Source organism: Oncorhynchus mykiss, chromosome 26 (assembly GCF_013265735.2).
Source record: "Oncorhynchus mykiss isolate Arlee chromosome 26, USDA_OmykA_1.1, whole genome shotgun sequence".
Lineage (NCBI taxonomy): Eukaryota > Metazoa > Chordata > Actinopteri > Salmoniformes > Salmonidae > Oncorhynchus > Oncorhynchus mykiss.
Genome location: NC_048590.1, coordinates 20,781,424 through 20,803,412, shown reverse-complemented (window position 1 = coordinate 20,803,412; position 21,989 = coordinate 20,781,424). Strand labels below are relative to the sequence as shown.

The 21,989-nt window shown below is 45.6% G+C and overlaps 1 protein-coding gene across 5 annotated transcripts in view; it reads right to left on the bottom strand.

The window, feature by feature from the left end:
- The window catches only part of LOC110506377 (zinc finger protein 536), a 205,609-nt gene that overhangs the window by 53,456 nt on the left and 130,164 nt on the right, over window positions 1-21,989 (bottom strand). For 4 of the 5 annotated variants that reach the window (XM_036963203.1, XM_036963204.1, XM_036963205.1 and 1 more), the window contains 2 exons: window positions 16,190-16,357; window positions 7,534-9,159 (listed from right to left, as the gene is read on the bottom strand). In XM_036963203.1, the coding sequence (XP_036819098.1) occupies window positions 7,534-9,159; window positions 16,190-16,357 (1,794 nt within the window). The remainder of the gene's footprint in view (window positions 1-7,533; window positions 9,160-16,189; window positions 16,358-21,989) is intronic. The other variant, XM_036963206.1, reaches the window with a different exon arrangement.

Below are 21,989 nucleotides of genomic sequence, written 5' to 3'. Positions count from 1 at the left end.
AAACTAGTATTTGCACTGGTGAGTGACAAGGTGATAATTCACCTCGGTGCAAGTCAAAATGGTAATATTGCACGTGTGAAATAGCACCTCCGATTCACCCGTCAACTCGTCATCTCACACTGCACAATGCACAAAAAGGAGTCTCGCCAACACTGTCTGTCGCCTAAGAAACTCAGAGAAACAGACATCCTCCAGACAGCTTAATCACGGGAGAACTTTCCCCTCCAGCGATGTTATCAACTAAAGACTTCGTGGGTTTGGGAACGATCCACAGAAGGCTGATCTCACCAGCGTTTTGTACGGGGGAGCAGTGAAGATGGTCAGGGACCTGTTGGTTTGACCCATGCAGGGAAGGTAGTGCCTTGCTCCCAGCTGTGTAGTTAGGCAACTACTTTTAGAAGGGATCATCAATTTGAGACAGATTCTCATTGACATTAGTGCATGTCATTAGTGTTCAACACAATCTCACTAATCTCAGCACACATCACCCGTGTGAGACAGCCTCTCGTGGTTGTTAGCACACACACAGGTGTCTTAGTGCACTAAGCTAACCCGGCCCTCCCTACTTGTCAGAGCTGTGTGGCTGTGTTTGTACCCGGCCCTCCCTACTTGTCAGAGCTGTGTGGCTGTGTTTGTACCCGGCCCTCCCTACTTGTCAGAGCTGTGTGGCTGTGTTTGTACTCAGCCCTCCCTACTTGTCAGAGCTGTGTGGCTGTGTTTGTACTCAGCCCTCCCTACTTGTCAGAGCTGTGTGGCTGTGTTTGTACCCAGCCCTCCCTACTTGTCAGAGCTGTGTGGCTGTGTTTGTACCCGGCCCTCCCTACTTGTCAGAGCTGTGTGGCTGTGTTTGTACCCGGCCCTCCCTACTTGTCAGAGCTGTGTGGCTGTGTTTGTACCCAGCCCTCCCTAATTGTCATAGCTGTGTGGCTGTGTTTGTACCCAGCTCTCCCTACTTGTCAGAGCTGTGTGGCTGTGTTTATACCGAGCCCTCCCTACTTGTCAGAGCTGTGTGGCTGTTTGTACCCAGCCCTCCCTACTTGTCAGAGCTGTGTGGCTGTGTTTGTACCCAGCCCTCCCTACTTGTCAGAGCTGTGTGGCTGTGTTTGTACCGAGCCCTCCCTACTTGTCAGAGCTGTGTGGCTGTGTTTGTACCGAGCCCTCCCTACTTGTCAGAGCTGTGTGGCTGTGTTTGTACCGAGCCCTCCCTACTTGTCAGAGCTGTGTGGCTGTGTTTGTACCCAGCCCTCCCTACTTGTCAGAGCTGTGTGGCTGTGTTTGTACCGAGCCCTCCCTACTTGTCAGAGCTGTGTGGCTGTGTTTGTACCGAGCCCTCCCTACTTGTCAGAGCTGTGTGGCTGTTTGTACCCAGCCCTCCCTACTTGTCAGAGCTGTGTGGCTGTGTTTGTACACTAACAGACTAACAAAGACCAAATTAATGATAATTAGCCACCTGATGAGGACAGTATTATTGGCAATTACCAGGTTTCATCCTATCACAGTGTATTAAGAGGGTTACACAGTTAGGGAAGGAATACAACACAGAAAATATATAAATATTCTGACTGGGAATGCTGGTATCACTGTCGCTCACTCTGTTTTCCTATAATAGTCCATGGGTCCATGAATTAGGTGGCTTTGGTAATTACTGAGCAGCAAATTGAAAAAGCTGTAAAGAACACAGGCTTTAATCTGTGTGTGTGTGTGTGTGTGTGTGTGTGTGTGTTTCAGAGACTGCATTTTACTACTGTATCCTAATGAATGATTACATATGTGTGTGTGTGCTTGTGTGCACGATAGAGAGAGAAATCAAGAGAGAGAGAGAGAGAAATAAAGAGAGAGAGAGAGAGAGAGAGAGACTGTATGAGTCGCAGTATGAGAGGAAGTGTTTGAACTGCAAAGCCCTGCCTTCTTCTCGACAGAGAAAGTAACGGAGCTGTAATACCAGCTCTGATCCTGTACATCGGTGACATCCCCCAGTCAAGGAAAGGCACCTTATGTTCTTAATGATCATAATAACTTTAAATAACCTGTTCAGAGGGACCCACCCATATGATCCTTTTACTACTCTGGTCTGAGCTTGAAACAGGCACTGCTCAGTAGTGGGGGGGGGGGGGGGCTGACAGGCCCTGGAGTAGCACAACCCTGCATCTGACCTCCATGATTGCGGGTTCAAGTCCCACACAGGGAGGGCCAAATCTCTCCCTCTTGACAGAGGTAATTGGCCACCAGTGACATGAACACTGCTAGAACTAAGTAGTCAACCAACCCTACAACCCCCCCCACACGAGAAACAAAAAACCTCCCGCGAGCATAGGATAACAGACCGACGCTGTCAGAGGAGGCTGTACTCAGGGCTAAAAATATCAGAGAAGGCTTGAATACATTTACATTTTCTACATAGTTTGTGTTCCTGACACAGCCAATCTGTGTCTGTGTTCGTTGTTCTTCTTTCTTTCTCTCTCTCTCTCTCTCTCTCTCTCTCTCTCTTTCCCTCCTCCTCCTCCTCCTGAACTTCCCGCGGTGCGAGCCTGGCACGAGACACGTGTGCACTGCGCATTGAGAACAAACTGCGCCTGCATTTGAGGGTTCTCAAATTGATCAACCCAAAGGGCCATGTGGTGGATTCGCACGTCTTCGCAGCAGAAATATTGAAATTCGCTCACTCGAAAATACCTCTCGGTGTCCCTCTTTCATTCTTTCCACTCTCTCTCCCCATCTCTCCCTCTTTTTCCTCTGCAATTCCACCAGGGGGTGTTGTGCCCTTATGAACTATTTTCACGGGGCGGGGGACATACACCCCCCCCATCACCCCTACCCATCCTTCCCTGCACCCCTACACCCATCATCGGTCTGCTTTTCTCCCGAAAGATGCTGGCCATAGACATACCACCAGAGCCTTACCATTCTAGCGTCGGTAGATTCATTTGCCTTGGATCCACGTCAAGCGCTGTAGCATTAACACCGATAGACCGGCTTCGTTTAACACTTGTGCCGGCGCTCACCCTGACCGTGTCACCGAGCTGAAAACACCAGTGCCCTCTATGCCCCTGGAATGTCTGGGCTAAGTGGCGAAAGTCGGGTGAGGGTGCTGAGGCTGACGACCCCGATTTTTACTACACTCTAAGCAGTAAACATCAGTGTTTGAGGTAGTGACAGGTGACCTTGCCCCAAGGGACATCATAACATGGGTGGCACAGCACCACTGAATGACCGTGCTGTGACCCTCCATAACACACTCTGTTAGCTACGCTGAGCCAGTCTCGCTCTAAAGCTTAGCAATAGATAAGGACAGAGGACAATCTAATGGCTGGTCGCGGTAGTGGGAGGTTTCTAGATCCCATTACTGTGACACTGAGTTGTTGGTTCATACTTGTCCAAACAAGCAATTTTTCACTTTCCTAAAGCAGGCGAATCAAGATAGCAATTCATCCAACTATCATCATCAACGACAAAACAAACAACCACAATGACAGTCAGCAGCCCAGCCACTACAGGGCGCGCGCAGAGTGTCCTTGTGCACAGAAAGCCGGAGATACACCTATAAGTGACGTGAGCATAGCTTTCGATCTCTATCCTTCACTCTGTCTCCATCGCCCTCCTTCTGCTGCGAGAGGTGCTTCACTTTGAGTTATGCTATTTTCCCAGCAACACCTGAGCGCGCCCACCCAGGCCCTTTCCCAACCCACGCGTTCAGCAACGCTGCCTCTTCAGACTGCCAATCTCAACCAACGAGCGACCATGGGGGTGTTACAGAAAGGTGCACACTGTAACAATGTGTAGTCTGTTGTGTAAATGTTCAATGTTGTACTGTTTAAGTAATGCAACAGCACAGGCCTAATCACGTCTTGACTATAGATAGGCCTCTATCACAGGTGGCGATTGACTGTGTGAAACACATCCACATTGGCTGACCTCAACAACACAGCGGACCAATAGCAACCTTAACACGATACTCTGTACTACACACTATACCAACTGGAAACCTCTCTCAAATGAGATAGCAGGGAGAATGGAATGATCACTGTTGATTCGCCATTCATATATTTAATGTGTGTGTGTGTGTTTGGGTGTGCGCGTGCGTGTGAAGGACCCACCCCTAGCTCTGGGCATAATAAAGAGAGAGCCACTTACGACGCGCAGCTCTCCGTCGAGCCCAGCCCATGTGCTCGACAGCCCAAATTCAGGCGAGAATTTCGATATTAATGATTTATGCTCTATTTGCATGCAAACCTAATGCAAATCCACTTCAGATAATCACATTGTGCCAGTTCTGAATTACATTTTCAGGGCGGCTTGCCACCCCCACCCCAAATAACTGTGGAGAATATGTTCCTTGCAATTCCCCACGGAATCTCCATAAGGAGATCAGGAGTGGACGAAGGGAGAGGATAGTGGGCTTTATTAAGGAATACTTTCTACTACTTTATATGGGGTAGGTAGACGTGACTATTATCCATGCACTCTACATATTCACGCAGTGAGAGTATCTCCTGTTACCTGCGTCTACCATGACCTCCATATCTAACAGCACTGCTGTCACCTGTACTTGATTACAGGAAACACACTGTGAAGTTTTGGAGAATGTTTCCTGAAGGGTTTTTGAATGACTGTTTACTGTACTTCTGTCACCTCTGTAAACCAAACGTGTGAGGTCTCTGGAGCAGATGTTGCCAGGAGACGGAGTGTTGTGAGGGGTGGAGAAGGAGGCGGGGCCAGGCTTGGCACACTTCCATCCAGCTGTGCTTAGCTAGCCGAGAAACAGCGTACGAGTGCACCTTAGTTGAGAATGACCCTGCCTGTGGAACACTCACAGCACATACAGAGGGGACTGGTCCGGTCAGTATCTGTTTCTCTGCCCCTGGTTGTGGGGGTGAGAGGGGTTTCCTTGGGCGCTTCTCAGGGCCTGATGGAACGATGTAGCCTAGGGAGGTTAGTAGCCTGTGCCTCCTCTCCTTGTACAGGCTGGTAAAGGTGAGTGTGTGTAACACTTGTGTAACACTAGACACTGAGCCCTGCTGCCCTGAGAGGAGAGGAGGACGCATGGTGAATATTTATCAGGGGTGTAACAGAGGTGAGTGTTACGGGGTCAAGAGAAGCTCCAGCTACAAGGGCTCTGACACGCTGACATGCTGCTTAGCCACTCAGCCTCCAGCCTCCCTGCCGGGGCTAGGAAACTTAAACACTGTCACACACACACACACACACACACACACACACACACACACACAACTAGATTATGAACACTGACGTCATACACAGAGTGTACAAACCATTAGGAACACCTGCTCTATCCATTATATAGACTGACCGGGTGAATCCAGGTGAAAGCTATGATCCCTTATTGATGTCACTTGTTAAATCCACTTCAAATCAGTGTAGATTAAGGGGAGGAGACAGGTTAAAGAAGGGTTTTATTTTTGTGTGACGTAAGTGTGCCATTCAGAGGGTGAATGGGCAAGACAAAAGATTTAAGTGCCTTTGAACGGGGTATGGTAGTAGATGCCAGGCACCACGGTTTGTGTCATGAACTGCAACGCTGCTGGGTTTTTCACTCTCAACAGTTTCCCGCGTGGATCAAGAATGATCCACCACCCAAAGGACATCCAGCCAACTTGACACACCTGTGGGAAGCATTAGAGTCAACATGGGCCAGCTTCCCTGTGGAACGCTTGTTGACACTTTGTAGAGTCCATGCCCCGAAGAGTTGAGGCTGTTCTGAGAGCAACTCAATACTAGGAAGGTGTCCGTAATGTTTTGTACCCTCAGAGTATATTCATCTCTTATGTTTCGTGGGTTATCTCTTGGTGTTGTCTAAAAACTGTAACCGGGTCAGGCGATTGTGAAAGAGTTATCAATGCCTCCGAGCTGTATACATAGTCAACAGCCAGGCCCTATTACAATGAGAGACTGACTCGAGCTCGGGGACAATAACATACACATAAGAAAGCTCTTTGTTCCACAGACAAAGCCTTATCTAAAAAGGTCAGGCATTCTCGCTTCTGTGGAAAAGCGACTACGTCACAAGGGTAGCTTTCAAATGCCTTTTGAATTAAAGGAGGACATTCCAACACAAAAGCACTTACAAAGTCAAAATGGCACTGATTTTCATCGCTGTGAATGACCCTCTAAGATTATAAAATACGCAACAGGTTCCATGATGACAGACATAGTTTCCATGACATTAAAGGTCAACTAATCATGAACAATTGTGTCATTTCTTTTCGATGGGTCACGTATTTACAATACACTGGTCAGCCAGATTTCTGTCCCTGCCTGGTAAATTATCGTGCCGACAACATTAAACCTCTAAGTAGAAAACCAACTGACTGAAGAGTGCTGTTATTCATTTCTTTCGAATTTGGGCTTTGATTCAATTACTTCGTAAACCGTAAGACAAAAGCATATCATAAAACTATTTCTCACGTAAATATACTGAGTATTTTGCAGCATGTCGAAACTTAATGAAAATAGGCCTATTTTTTTGGTCCGTTAATCCTAAATCTATTTGCAAAGGGATTGTTTATCTAACAAAATAAAATAACAGTCTTGCCATTCGATATTTGTAGAATAGGAGCAGTGGTATCAACCTAAACACAAAATGAATTCAGGTTGCTAGAGAACAGGCCTCAGGGAAAACGTGTGTGTGTGTGACATTTAATTAGTATTACAGTATATTCAAGAAATGCAATATTTAAAATGTATGTTGTCATTTAAAATGAGAGGCGAGTAAGAGACATGTTCAATGACGGAATCCTCCAGATATGGCTAGTTGAATTCTGGACTAAAGTGTGTAGTTCACTTATCCTACTACGTACAACTCTACACTGGCTGGCACAGTGCTGAGCTATGAGCTCAACTTGAAGATCCCCTTTCCCTGAGATTTTTATCACCGAAACTGCAAAAGGGCACTCCGAAAAACAGCAGTCTCAAGGAGCGCCTGTAACCTTAACAGAATCATGAAAGCTGACAGTTCATTTTTCACAGGCCCATAGATCTTTGGGTCTTATAAAGTAATGGGCTTTTGGGAGAGGGCTTTATGAGAGCTAAGATAGTTAACCGCTGTGTGCTTGAGATGACATGGGAGCTGAGGTCCTGCTCTCTAGGAGACAGGATTATTCCCTTCCCCGGGATGGAGGGAGAGAAGACACTACTGTCTCCCTAATATAAACGTGTAATAAAGATTAATCTGTTGCCACTCGCCACTCCAATAGCTTCTAAACTTGCTTGAAATAAGGTCGAAATCACTTTCGAGAAAATCTCGTTTTTCTGTGTGAGTTTCTGAGTTTCATTGTGAATCTCAGGACAAAGTTACGAGCGTTTGATGCTGTGGGTGTATAAATTGGGGTTTAGGAAAATGTACATATCGTAGTGTTAGAGAATGTAGGTAAATACAATATTGAATGTGTTTTTGTGTGTTTGTGTATGTGTGTGTGTGTGTGTGTGTGTACGTGTGTGTGCATTGTTTGTGTGTTTGTGGACGTAGGGACAATAAGATGAAAGGCGGTGCCATGCGGCAGGGTCAGGCTCACTTACCGGGTGCGTCTGGTCTCTTGATGCCGACGCCGCTGTTTGAGCCACTTCCAAGGCCGTTGAACGCTGCAAGGTTCTCTGAGCTGTAGGCCCTCAGGACGGACAGCATGTTCATCTGCTGCTCTAGATGGGCATGTTCTGGCTTCAGCAGCCCCGGGGGACCACCAGGAGATGAAAGGAGACCCAAGCCCTGCTGCCACTGCTTCTCCAGGGGTGGCTGAGGCCGAGACTGGGGAGGGAAAGGGGCCCCAGGGCCCATGGAGACCCCTGGTCGTTGGGCCTCTCTAGCTGGGGACACGGCCTGCATCTGCTTCGGCATCTGATAGGTGGCACTGTCCTCATCTTCCCCCTCCACCGTGTCCTCTTCCTCCTCTTCCTCCTCGTCATCAGAGTGGGGTCGCTGTCTCTCCGGTTGGGCGGAGGAGGACTCGGTGCTGTGGCAGCGCTCGTCGGCCCTGCCTTCCTCATCCTCAGACTGTCCCTGCTCCTCCAGCTCCCCGCAGGAGGCCTTGTCTGAGAGCTCATCCCCAGCTGTTTTTCTGGCCTGGCTCTGCTGCTCCAGGGCTGGGTCAGGGCATGTCGCTCCAAACCCCTGGAGGCCTGGGGTCCTTGGGGACCCATCGTACATGCCTCCATACTGCTTGTAGAAGTCGCTCTGGAAGGCTCCCATGCTGGCATGGGGCTCCATGTGGTTGGACCAGGCTGACTGGCTCTTCACCCCCTCTCTGTCGTTGTCTTTGTCATGGAGGTGGGCTGGGCCCATGCTGGCCTTGAGGAAGTGGGAGGGCTCTCCCTGGTGCTCCTTGCCCTCCTTCCGTTGCTTGGCCTTGCCCAGGTGGTTGGCCTGCAGGTGGAGGGCCATCAGCTCCACAGAGGAGGTGGTGAAGGAGCAGAAGAGGCAGCCATGCCACGCCACGTTGTCCTGGAAGGTGACAGAGGAGCCAGGCAGAGAGCCTGTTTCAGGCTTGACATTGACAGACAGGTCCAGAGGCTCGTACTGGGACCCAGGCTTGCCCGTTGAGGGCTTGGCCTCAGCCTTCTCTTCACCAGTATCAGCCCTCTTGGCTTTGGGCTCACCACTCTCAAAGTAATGCTGGGACTGCAGGTGGCTCTCTCTCATCTCCTTCTCCTTCTTCAGGGAGCTGAGGACGAAGCTGTCCATGAAGGCCTGCAGGGAGCCCTGGAAGTTGACACCGTTTCCCACCATACTCTGGTACGCCCGCCCCAGGTCTCTGAAGCTGGCTGGGACGTCCGCGGCGGAGGGGCCCTCTGGGCTCTTCATGCTTTCAGAGGGAGTGTCAGGTCCCAGGCCATTACGCTCTCGCTCTCTGTCCCTCTCACGCTCCCTGGGGGACAACATACCGGGAGGGGCCCACTGGTGGGGGTGCAACGGTCCCCCTCTGAAGTCCAGGCTGGAGGGCATGCCCTTGAAGACACCGCGGAGGACATCAGGACGGGCGAAGACGCCACCCTTGCCGTGCTCCTCCTTGTGCTCAGAGGGAGGGGCGTGTCCGGAGGAGGGGCCGCCGCCATTCTGCCGCTCACGGTGGTGGCGCTCCAGGTGGTACTTCAGTGAGGCAGACTGGGTGCCTGCGTAGTCGCAGTGAGGGCACCTGTAGGGTTTCTCTCCTGTAAGAAAGATAGAGAGAAAAAGAGAGAGAGAAAGAGAGAGAAAAAGAGAGAGAGAGAGAGAGAGAGAGAGAGAGAGAGAGAGAGAGAGAGAGAGAGAGAGAGAGAGAGAGAGAGAGAAAGGAAATTAACAAGAGAGGGAACAACAGTGAAAACCAACACAATGATCTCAGTGTTAACCAACATTCAACAGAATTCTGCATTCAGCAAACAGCTCCCCAGCTCCATTCGGGGATTGGCATGTGAATACGGGTCGATCCAGCTCCTCCAAAGTGAGCCATCACTCATGTCGACGCAATAAAAACCATTTCACCATATGGTGCTTTCAGTCCACTACAAGAGATACTATTTTCAACTGACAACACAACTGTCTCGATGTTATCTCTGTTTGCATGGCGGTTGTTGGTGGGCCTCACTCTCTTGGCCTTGTTCGCTGACAGGCCTCTGCCTTGGCGATGAGACAGTGATTTCTCGGACGTTCTCTATTTGCAGTTTATCATAAATCAAGAAGCTCTCCATTCCTTCCCAGCTGAATGGCTCTACGGCTATTTGGAGCAAATAGTGGAAGACACAGTCCCTTCATATGAAACTAAAACAAACTTTAACTGACACAAATGAGCAAGAATGAACATATGGAAAACATGTGTCTGTATATCACGGTAGTAGAATAGTGGTAGTAGCATCATTTGACTTACAGTGCAGGTAGAGCATCTCTATGTAAATACACTGTATATAAAAATTCATAACTATTTTTTAATGGTAAAATTGAATGGTAGTCTGTATATCACGGTAGTAGAATAGTGGTAGTAGCATCATTTGACTTACAGTGCAGGTAGAGCATCTCTATGTAAATACACTGTGTATATAACAATTCATAAATCTTTTTTAATGGTAAAATTGAATGGTAAAACGCAATTTGGCCAGAAAAATGGATCTCCTTTGCCTTTGAAGAGATAAGTCACAACCAGTATCTTAACATAAAAAACGTCCTGTTAGCAATTACAATATATTTTAAACCAAAGCCAGATTTGAAATCAAAAAACAACAAGCAGAAATGCTAAGCTTGGCTTTTAGGCATAGTAATGCTCCTAGCATGCATTTCTCTTGGATAAGTTACAGCTACAGTTGAAGTCGGAAGTTTACATACACCTTAGCCAACTACATTTAAACTCAGTTTTTCACAATTCCTGACATTTAATCCTAGTAAAAATGTCCTGTTTTAGGTCAGTTAGGATCACCACTTTATTTTAGGAATGTGAAATGTCAGAATAATAGCAGAGAGAATTATTTATTTCAGCTTTTATTTCTTTCATCATATTCCCAGTGGGTCATACGTTTACATACACTCAATTAGTATTTGGTAGCATTGCCTTTAAATTGTTTAACTTGGGTAAAATGTTTCAGGTAGCCTTCCACAAGCTTCCCACAATAAGTTGGGTGAATTTTGTCCCATTCCTCCTGACAAAGCTGGTGTAACTTGGTCAGGTTTGTAGGCCTCCTTGCTTGCACAGGCTTTTTCAGTTCTGCCCACAAATTTTCTATAGGACTGAGGTCAGGGATTTGTGAGGGCCACTCCAATACCTTGACTTTGTTGTTCTTAAGCCATTTTGCCACAACTTGGAAGTATGCTTGGGGTCATTGTCCATTTGGAAGACCCATTTGCGACCAAGCTTTAACTTCCTGACTGATGTCTTGAGTTGCTTCAATATAGCCACATAATTTTCCTACCTCATAATGCCATCTATTTTGTGAAGTGCACCAGATTCTCCTGCAGCAAAGCACCCCAACAACATGATGCTACCACCCCCGTGCTTCATGGTTGGGATGGTGTTCTTCGGCTTGCAAGCCTCCCCGTTTTTCCTCCAAACATAACGATGGTCATTATGGGATGGTCATTATGGCCAAACAGTTCCATTTCTGTTTCATCAGACCAGAGGACATTTCTCCAAAAAGTACGATCTTTGTCACCGTGTTCAGTTGCAAACCGTAGTCTGGCTTTTTTATGGCGGTTTTGGAGCAGTGGCTTCTTCCTTGCTGAGCGGCCTTTCAGGTTATGTCGACATAGGACTCGTTTTACTGTGGATATAGATACTTTTGTATCTGTTTCCTCCAGCATCTTCACAAGGTACTTTGCTGTTGTTCTGGGATTGATTTGCACTTTTCGCACCATAGTACGTTTATCTCTAGGAGACAGAACTCATCTCCTTCCTGAGCGGTAAGACAGCTGCGTGGTCCCATGGTGTTTATACTTGTGTACTATTGTTGTACAGATGAAATTGCTCCAAAGAATGAACCAGACTTGTGGAGGTCTGATTTCTTTTGATTTCCCCATGATGTCATCCACAGGTTCACCTCCAATTGACTCAAATGATGTCAGTTAGCCTGTCAGAAGCTTCTAAAGCCATGACATAATTTTCTGAAATTTCCTAAGCTGTTTAAAGGCACAGTCAACTTAGTGTATGTAAACTTCTGACCCACTGGAATTGTGATACAGTGAATTATAAGTGAAATAATATGTCTGTAAGCAATTGTTGGAAAAATACTTGTGTCGTGCACAAAGTAGATGTCCTGACCGACTTGCCAAAACTATAGTTTGTTAACAAGAAATTTGTGGAGTGGTTGAAAAACACGTTTTAATGACTGCAACCTAAGTGTATATAAACTTACGACTTCAACTGTAAATGTGTTAAGAGCAAGGGGGTTGGAAAAAGTCAAGAATAAAGGGATGTTTGTCAAGTATTGTGTGTGTATATATAACTATACCATGTTTAGATTATACACATGGAAACCATTTTTTACAGAAAAAAAATGTTGCATTGTTACGCAAGACTGAATTGAATGATTTAATTCTCGCAGTAGTAAATCATGGATATAATTAGCAAATGGAATACTGCTCAAGTAATTTATCATTATTTGGAGGGCACCATTCCAGAAAAAGACTGTAGGACCTGCAGACCTACTGCACAGTTCTCAAATAAAGGGCCACAAATACAAACTCAATACAATATTGATATCGGAGAGAGAGAAATACAATTAGAGAGGGAAAGGGAGATAGAGAGAGAGAGACTACCGTGTTCTTTTCTTTTAACACAAGAGCGATTTTGAAGCATATTTAAAATAAACCATGCGAGATGAGCTTTTAACCCAATAAGTGCTTATCCTCTAAGCAGGATAACAAGGGCTTGGGCTGATTTAATAAGGAAACGTCCCTGATGCAAATGATCATTCTCAATTCCTTTAACTGGACAAAATGATATTCTAGGCCCAAAATTAGAGTGAAATTTGGGTGATTAGTTTTTTTGCAAAAAAAAATAATAAATTGGGTGGCTGTTAATGATGAAAATGGTTATCAACACCACCATTCCAAATATAAAAAACATAAGACGACATATATAATCTTGGGTTTCAGACAGTTGAATATAACCAGTGACATACAATAACGTTACAGTAAACAAACAGTGGGTAAACTCTGAGCGCCGGTCATGGTGAATAAAGTAACACTTCCTATACTTTCAATGCATTTTTCCCGCAAACAGTGGGTAAACTGTTAGGCAAAAAAAGTGGGCAAACTGTGTTCACTTGCATTTAATATTATAATAATATAATATATGCCATTTAGCAGAAGCTTTTACCCTCCACAACACCACTGAATATAACTGAACATATGATACCTATCTAAACAAACCGTGAAGAGTAATCAATGTACACATGGCTGGGAAATGTATACCGTAAATGTGTGGTGTGGTGTGGTGTGGTGTGTGTGTGTGTGTGTGTTCTTTGTGGACCATTTGGACTCACTAAGACATCTGCTCAATCATACGTCAGGGGCATGTGTGACATCTGGGGAATATACTGTATCCTGCCTTGCAACATTACACACAATTTACTGCTAAAGGTCATTATGTACCCGTTAATCCACTTTTAATTGATATCAGTGCAAACAGCACAACCTCTGTGAAACACAACAGATCTCCATGGGACAAAAGAAAGGAATTATAATTTGTCCTTGTTTAGAAATATACATTTCTCCCCCCACAAAAAAAAATGTAATATGTAATAAAGAAAACATATTAACACAATCAAGGGAAAAAAATGAAATACAAATTCATAAAATATGGGGGCAACTATTTCACGATCACCTGCCACAGTACTATGAAAAATATTCATGAGAACTAATATAATGTTTAAATATAATCAATGGATTCATCCTCGCAGTGCTGGGACATAGCGGTTTTTTTTGCTCTACTTCTTTAAACAGTTCCTCTACTCCAACAGATTTCATCTGGTTTTGGATGCTTTGTCACAGCTCCATAGTAACCACAGAATAAACACCCAGAGCCACTACAGAGGGGCAATTACAACAGTTAATAGATATGACATACTTTCAGATACATTTCCATATGGCTTTACGTAACGTTGAAAGGCGATATGCACTGGAAGAAGTGCTGTTATTCAAATCTTATCTGGGCAGAACTGGGGAAACCCTTCGGGGAAAGGAACCGATCCAAACGCCTAACCTTTGAGTCAATGTTAAATAGCTGTTGGTCAGCAACAAACATCAACATATGTGTTTACTATGCAGGAGTGTTGTTACATGCAAAGAGGTACTCGTTTGGAAAAAGGGGTAGGGGCTGTTGGTATTAAACCTGTCCATGAACAAGAAATTGAAATAACAGGGGAGAGAGAGAGAGAGAGAGGGAAAGAAATTGAGAGAGGGAGAGAAGGAGAGAGAGAGGGAGAGAAATGGAGAGCAAGATCATGGGTCCCTATTGATTCATTCTGATTGGGTTAAGGTTATGTGACATGGGCAAGGCCTGGCTCTTTCTCTGTTCCCCGTTTAAAGGTGAGTGGAAACTCGACTGGTTATTTCCCCTAAAGTTATGCGTAGCCATTGTCAAGAGCAAAGACCTTCTTTTTTTTACACACACAGCTGCTTACTGCTAAATACTGCCTTGTCCAGAAGGGGACAATCTGTGTCTCTAATTGCTGTCACTGAAGCCTAGATTCATTATGTGACTTTCCCATTAAAATGTGAGCATTAATTTGTATAATGAAATATCACCCACTGCAGTGTTCATTAACTGTGGCCCCACACTGTATTCTGCACAATGTTAGCTACCTAGAAACTGTGGTTAATTTCACTAATGGATATTTTCCCACTCACTGTTCAAGAGGAAATTAATACTGTAACATTAGCTCTTTAACTTTTAGAAAAATTTAAATTCACTTCATTCCTTTCAACAAAATGTTAGCGAGTCATTAATCTAACATTGTGTTGCACATTGCGAGCACCTCCCGATAAGCAATGCCATTGTGCTGTTCAGACTGAATTAGGATGAAGGGCGCATCATGTCAGCTCCGAGTTCCACTGTTTTGCCATCAAGGAGGAATCTGCCCAGGATGTAAAAGTCATCGCCTTGATGCAATCATCATCATTTCAAACTGAAGTCAATCTGATAATGTACGAGTCATTTTAAAGGGCAACATCTTGTAGACACATCAGACGGTTTCTGTGCACGAAGTGACCATGCTGAGTTGTGCTTACGCAGGACCTGGCCTGCTGCACCGTGTAAGTTTAACGGAGGGCCTGGGATGAGGCCTCTGTTTCCTATCTGCTGAAATATGGCCCTTCTGGGGACCCTTACTGTACCACTCAAAACAGGCATAACTCAGCCCCCCTCTGTTAGGTAACAGATTTCCATGTCCCACCCCCCTCTCTTGGCGGTGAGGTATTCAGAGGTCTGCAGCATCAGGGTTGGGGCTGCTCTCGATGACCTGGATGTGCTATTTCACACAAAGATCCTAATTATGGTAGTGCACAAGTGCTCCTGCGCTACGCCGAGCTACGAGCTACGCTGGCTCCTTAATTCCCCTCCAGACCAGAGGTATGTGGTCCTTATTAAAGGGGGAGGGGGGAGGCACAGTTTGGGTGGTCTCCCTTCTCTCTTTTTAAGTGCATGGTGAGAGAAAAAAAAGAAAGGGGGAAAAAAAAAAGCAAGCATTGATTTCCTCAGCTGCAAGAGATTTCCATCTTAAGTTCTGAAAGCTTGCGCCATGCCTTTACTGGCACTTAAGGATGACATCTTTTTTGGGGGGGGTGTAAAATGGTGTCTTCAGATGTCTACATCAGGCGCTCTATACCCGAGAGCGTTCACAGTTACAGTGCAGAACAAGAACAGGGGCTGATAAGAAATGTAGTCCTAAAAACTCAAGAGATCTCCATGAGCATACTGGATGTACTCTGTCATTCCCAGGCCTAATCTGAGAACGAGAGAAAGCCATGCGGACTGAAGAGGTATTGTAGCGTGGTGTAGTAGACTGTCACTAGGGCGTACACTCAAGCTCTCCCCTCAGCCAAGTAATTAGAGCACGGCTCTGAAGAAATGCTAAACACTCGTTTCTAGGGTCATGCTCTTTTGTGTCTGATATGGGCTGACTCACAACATTATGCCATGGATTTTCACAGGCGGTCCAGTACAGTACTCTAAGCTACATTCCAAGCAGTACTCCAAAGCTACAAGGCAGGCAAAAACACACTCAATGCAGAAACATTGTGTAGAAACACGCTGTAACGTATAGCACATAGCGTGCTAGATTAGCCTGTTTGGACAATTAGCAGAGCCGACGTCCTTGATCTCAGGTGACCTTAGAATGGCCCGGATATTTACTGGGACATGTCTACCTTGCAGTGTAGTGTAGCGGGGTACAGTATAACAGCCTGCTCTGGTCAGTCGACACAGTGTCCACCTCATTACTCTCAATGGGACCACCTCCACCTCCCAGCAGCTAACACGGAAGGTTATCCAGGTAGAGACCTATTTTGACCTCACATATGGATAAGATTAGAACAGTAGCTAAAGTGAACCACTGAATGTCATTGTCCCATGGATTACAGCAGAGGTGTGCGCTTCGAATAACTTTTCCCGCCAATGGTATTGAACATGGCCAAATGGTGTTGACTCGAGTTGTAGGCAGAGAGCGGTGGCAGAAGGCAAAATGGTGGTAGCAGTAATATCCAAGGGGAACTCACTCCACTGACCTGTGTGTATCCTCAGGTGGACCTTGAGGTGGTGGGAGGTGCGGAAGGTCTTCCCACAGTAGGGGCAGTCCTTGATGGCCGAGCCCAGGCTCCTGTCCCTGTGCTGGGAGGGGGCCTGCTGAACACTCCCCGCCGTCTTCCCCAGGTCATCCCCGACATCTGGAGCAACAAGAGAGACACACACAGACAGACACACACGGTGGTGAGTGTCACTGCAAACCGTCACCATGTCAGAAAACACACTTTTCTTTGCTTTTGTCCTCCTTTTCCATCCAAATCTGCTAACACCACACAAAGTAAAACACATCAATGGGTTCACGTTTTGCCGCTACCCCCCCCCCCCACACACACCCGTTTCAAGCTGACAGAACGCTGACAGTTCATAAGCTTTCAGGCTCCTTTAGAAACACCGGGCCCGACCCCCTCCACACTCTCCCACTCCCGTCGTAATGTTTCATCCCCGCGATCATCATCTTCTGGTAGCATATGGCGGATTGTGTTGAAATGAACAATACAAGGAAAGAAACGGCTCTGTCAGCAGTGGGCCAACGCGTCTCCGTAGCGCCCTGAGTTTGACAGGTAGCGTCGCTACCTGTCAGAGATACGAGAGGGTGATAAGAGTGACCTCACCCTGCTTGAACTGCCACTAATACCGCACAGACGTGTGGAGACCAACAACCGCTCTCCACATAATCACCCGCATCTCAGGAGGAACTGAAATAGATTTGAGAAGGGCTGACGGCTGCAGAATCGTGAGGTGAGGACGTTGTCTCATGCGTTGATACGGGCCATGACCTCACTACATGACCAGCTAACTGTATAGACCGGTTGCTCAAGAAGTCCTTGTAAGCTCTGATGTGTTATGAAAGCTACACTCTAGTCAAGCAGAATGACCGACGAGGTGGAGTGAATCTCCAGAGCCCAATGCCAACATGATAACCTTGTTCAACCACATACCCTGTCGCACCGTGGGTACTCAGGAAGAAGTACCAGTTCACAGTAAGATGAAGTATTCTGTCCATGGCTCCACCCCATCACCCCTTACGTTGCAAGCCAGTCAGTGCATGACCCACACCAAAGCCCACATAAGGTTCTAGTCCGGCACATGACATGGTATGCGCGTGGGGAGGGTGAGCGTCTGAATAGAGCAGCCCACTTAGGCAACCATGCCACACAATCAAAAGTATTTCTTCCAGTAGCCTAATCTGTTCCTCTTTAAGAGTCAAATAAGGTTTAAAGGAAAGGCTGAAGTCAGCAAGTCCTCCTACTGCTGGCACTGATCACATGACTCTGCACCCACACTGCCTATAGTACAGTGTACTATTGTAATTATGTGCATGTGACCGCCCCAAGCCGACAGGCATACAGTATTGAACAGTTTATATATCCTTTACTGTAACAACCATAGCCCCGTTCCCACTGTACACCCAATTCTGATCTGCATGTGACCTTTCCAAACCCATCCTCTCCAAACCAAGGCCCAGACACAAGGCTTTTCTAATCAATAATCCCAACATGTCTGCAGTCCATATACAGACGTAGGACCTTCATTTGATCACCCTGTTGCAACTTTTCAACTTGTAGTGTGTTTAAAAAGGCTTCTAACGTTTGTCATTTCCACTTTTCCCTTAAGAAAAATGTATCAACTGCTACAAAAAAAATGTGCATGAATTATAATCCACATAATAGTTCACATTTCCTGTTGCTGCAGGATTATTTTCTTGCTGTAGGAAACTGGCTCAAATTAAGGGCTAAGAAACAACAATAGCGTTTGCTGGCTGAGAGTATTTAGCACCTCAGAGCATAGTTTGCGCACCGATTTTACATGTAGAATCTACAGCTGCCGGTCCCCAAAGCACAACGCACAGACGATCGGCAGACGAACGCTAGATCCACATTCGGCGCCATGTGTTCGAGCCTTGAGATCCTACATCTGTACACATACTGCACTGTAGCTAAATTCTCCACAAACACATTTTACACCACTTGACATTTCCCCTCTTGGCAAAGTTTCCACCTCTCTCACGTAGCAAACACAGCTCCACCTGTCCACCCCAGATGGAGTTGAATTGAACCCCTAAAAACACAGCTTATGGCCAGCCTCAACCTCTGGCCCTCTGTGTGGCAGGGTTAATACTGACCCTGTTCCAGGAAGAGGATGCACTCCAGCATCTAACAGTCCTTCAACAATGAAGGTTCCAATCGCTATACACTCGCACGCAAACAAATACTCAAGCACACCTGCACACACAGAATCACACACCAACACTTCAATGTACCTGTTCATGTAGTGTATGGACGAGAGAGAGAGAGAGAGAGAGTCCCAGGCGATAGGCGTCCAGCGTGGTTGTCCTTAATCAGCTGACTGATCCCAAGCTTTTAATAGGGCTGTTCCAATTACTGTAAAAGTCATCCTGCGCTGTATAACCACAAATATTGACAGTTTATTGCGCAACACATTTATGACATTTGAAGGTCATCTCATACATTTACACGTGGTCTTCCAGGAGGAGCGAGTCTGGGACAGAGAGATTCTCGATAACTCGCCCCCTATAACTATTCTCCATGCATTGATTTTCCATTGCTTTGCTCCTTTTTATGCAAAAGGGAAAATCTGCAAGAGAAACAACAATAAAAATGATTGTCACAGGCAAGCCATTGGCTTCATATATTACCCTGTTAAGTCTTGCAACCATAACTCCCAATGCTATCGCTCAGAGACGGCTACAGTGCACACACTGTTAGTGTACTGTTAGGCCACAGCTAGTGTTATACATGTTTAGTGCTTTAAGTTCAAGTTCAAGGCTTAGTTCAAGTTAATGTTACCCAGAGGGGAGCGAAAAGCCTTCCATGGATATGGTCAGACGCTTTCACTGTTGTCATTTCTTAGTGATCAATGTCATTTCTACAATGACTATTGATCTAACACGCACGTTTAGCTAATAAATAAAATGACACAATTGAATGAAACATCCTTAATACTACTGTACTTATCTTACTACACACTGCAAACTGCAATGTTGTAGCTTGTTATTTTCCTTAGCTAATCTAATCTGCGTTATCAATACGTTGTCCTCTTTTCCGCCAAGCACTGCTTTTCCAGTTACATATATAAACTGACACATCCAGGCTCTGTTGCAGTGGAATAATATCACACCCGTGCATATATAATTCAGGCTTTCTGATTTGAGAGCAGCTCTGATTTTATTGGGCTCATCCAAATGTAATGGAACAGAACAGAACAAAGGGCTGAGATCAGATTGGAGCAGAGTTGTACAGGCCATCTGGGAGGAGGATGAGTATCAGTCATTCTGTCTGCTGTCTGCTGCACTACAGCTCTGACACCAGGAGCTCTGCTAGTGTCACAATAAAAATCTCCTCAACCAACCAAGGGGAAATGCCACAGGAGCCCACCGACACACGCAACACTCGTACCTGTTTGTGTGTGTGTGTGTGTGTGTGTGTGTGTGTGTGTGTGTGTGTGTGTGTGTGTGTGTGTGTGTGTGTGTGTGTGTGTGTGTGTGTGTGCGCGTGTGCGTGTGTGTGTCTGTCCTCTGAGACAGCCCCTCCAGACGGACCACACCCTGTTCCCATTAATGGATAAAACAACAACAAGAAAGAAATAACTGAGGGGAAAGGCCTCTTCCTTAATGGTGCTCTTTCAATCACACTTCCAGGCTAAATTGTTCTGTGGTTTTGATTACAGTGATATCACTTTCACAAAAAAAAAAAAAAAGATCAAATTGTGTCATAAAAACACAAGATGTCTCCCTCTCTCTCTCTCCATTATTCTAATGCATCACGTGTTCTGTCAAAGCCAGTGCCCTCTCCCTCGATGTAACTACTGTCACGCCGAGAACAAAAAATATGGTAAGGAAACGTGTGGATTTCAAAAAAAAAAGAGAGAGCAAGTAAAATGTGATGACATCATTTGAAAGGCATTAGGCTTTTAAAAATGCGCCCGGGGGGAGTTGATTTCCTTACGCCGGAGCAACACAACACCATCCGGCTGATGCTCTGTTCTCTTTCTTTATTTGGACGGGTGCCATCTTTGTGAACGGCTGGTTCATGCGAGTTAATCAATTTGAGGTTTAGTTACACTGCTGAGGCTAGCATTCTAGCCACTGCTAGAAAGTAATCTGAACTCGCAGAATTTATTAACCAAACACCAATTATCATTAAACACCACTGCATTATCCCTGCTTTTACTACCTGACAAGGACTACTTAATGAAATGTTAGATTAAAGTTATTTAGTGTGTGATTTATGGGCACAAAACTCCTAATGCAGACCACTATGCAGATGCTAGTGAAAGCACTTTTTTTGTGTGTGTGTGGGGGGGGGGGGGGGGGGGGGTACACCAGGGACCCAGAACCCTCTAAGGTATCACAGCAACCAGCTTCAGACCAGGAAAAACACTCAAGCATCTGAAAGACCACATGCACACGAGATGAACCCACTAGCACTTGGGCAGAGGTTGCTATCAGTGACCCTGTGTAACAAAATGAAATAAAACACAACGAGTAAGACATTCAGAAAGTGTTTACCCCCGTGATGTTTGTGAGATGAAACAGACGCAAAATGTGTTACATATAAGGCACGCGGGTAAACAGGGGCACCAGATGTTCTTTGATGTTAATAATGGCATTTATTATTAATATTAATTAGACCGAAATCAGCAATACATTTGGGCCATTTCCAAGTCAATTAAGCAAAATGGCATTCGGGAGATGTTGAAACTACATTTTAAGGCAGGTGTTCAGCAGTCCCCTTATAAAACATTTTCACAGCTACTGAAAAACAGCTATTTTAGACTGATTTTGTCTTTGTCGGCAGCCGGGTACTTGTTTTCTTGCTCCAAGCAGCGCCATGATTGAACCCTTCATTTATATATTAACAGAAATCGTTCTGTTTTATTTCCATTGTCAATATAACATAAATAGCAGTGATTTGATTAGTATATTAATGATGAGGCTGTGCCTTGGCAGTGAGTTGCTTATGTGCATGCTTACATACACTGTATATGAGCCAGCAAAGTCCACACAGATTGACGAGAGAGATTAAACCAGATATGAAATCATGATTATGATAATAACAATTTGTGAAAACACCGCAGATTAAATCTACTGTTGACAAAATTATTTTAACAGCCTAATTCTAGGGTACGGTACACAAGGCCAAGTAGACACTTCAACACCAAATGCTGTTCTCAGTCTGGTCACTCCTCACAGACCAGCGGTGTACTAGTACCAGTACCCGTGTCAACAGTAAGTACCAGTCTGAAAAAAATGGAATTACAGAGCACATGGTAGTGCAACCCAGTGGGGGATGCGTTGTCTATATAATCCCCTATGTGTAAAGGGAAAATAATGTCACTTTAAAGCTCCATCCTGTGTAATCTGGACCTTGAAAGGGAAGCCCCACCTCCAGCTCGGTCCGATTTGGCAGGAGTCTTTTTTTTTTAAAGCTCCACGAGGCTGAACCACACAATGGTACATTAACAATCTGTGCATTCATTTATCAGGGAGCTGGGTTTTGGACTCTGCGTTTATGGCGTACTGTACTTCTCATCGCCGGAAATGAAGGAACATGCCTCCTCTTGCAACCAACATGCACCTGTGCCGCAGAGATGCTAATCACAAACATTTATATTTATTAGTACTGGTCTCAGTAAAATTGGTTTTAGGAAAAAAAGAGGAGGAAAGATGTTCCTTTTTCTGCCTGCTGAAGGCAGAGACATTTCTAAATGATATTGTAGCTCACATTTATTCGCTTATTTGTTCCCAATTTT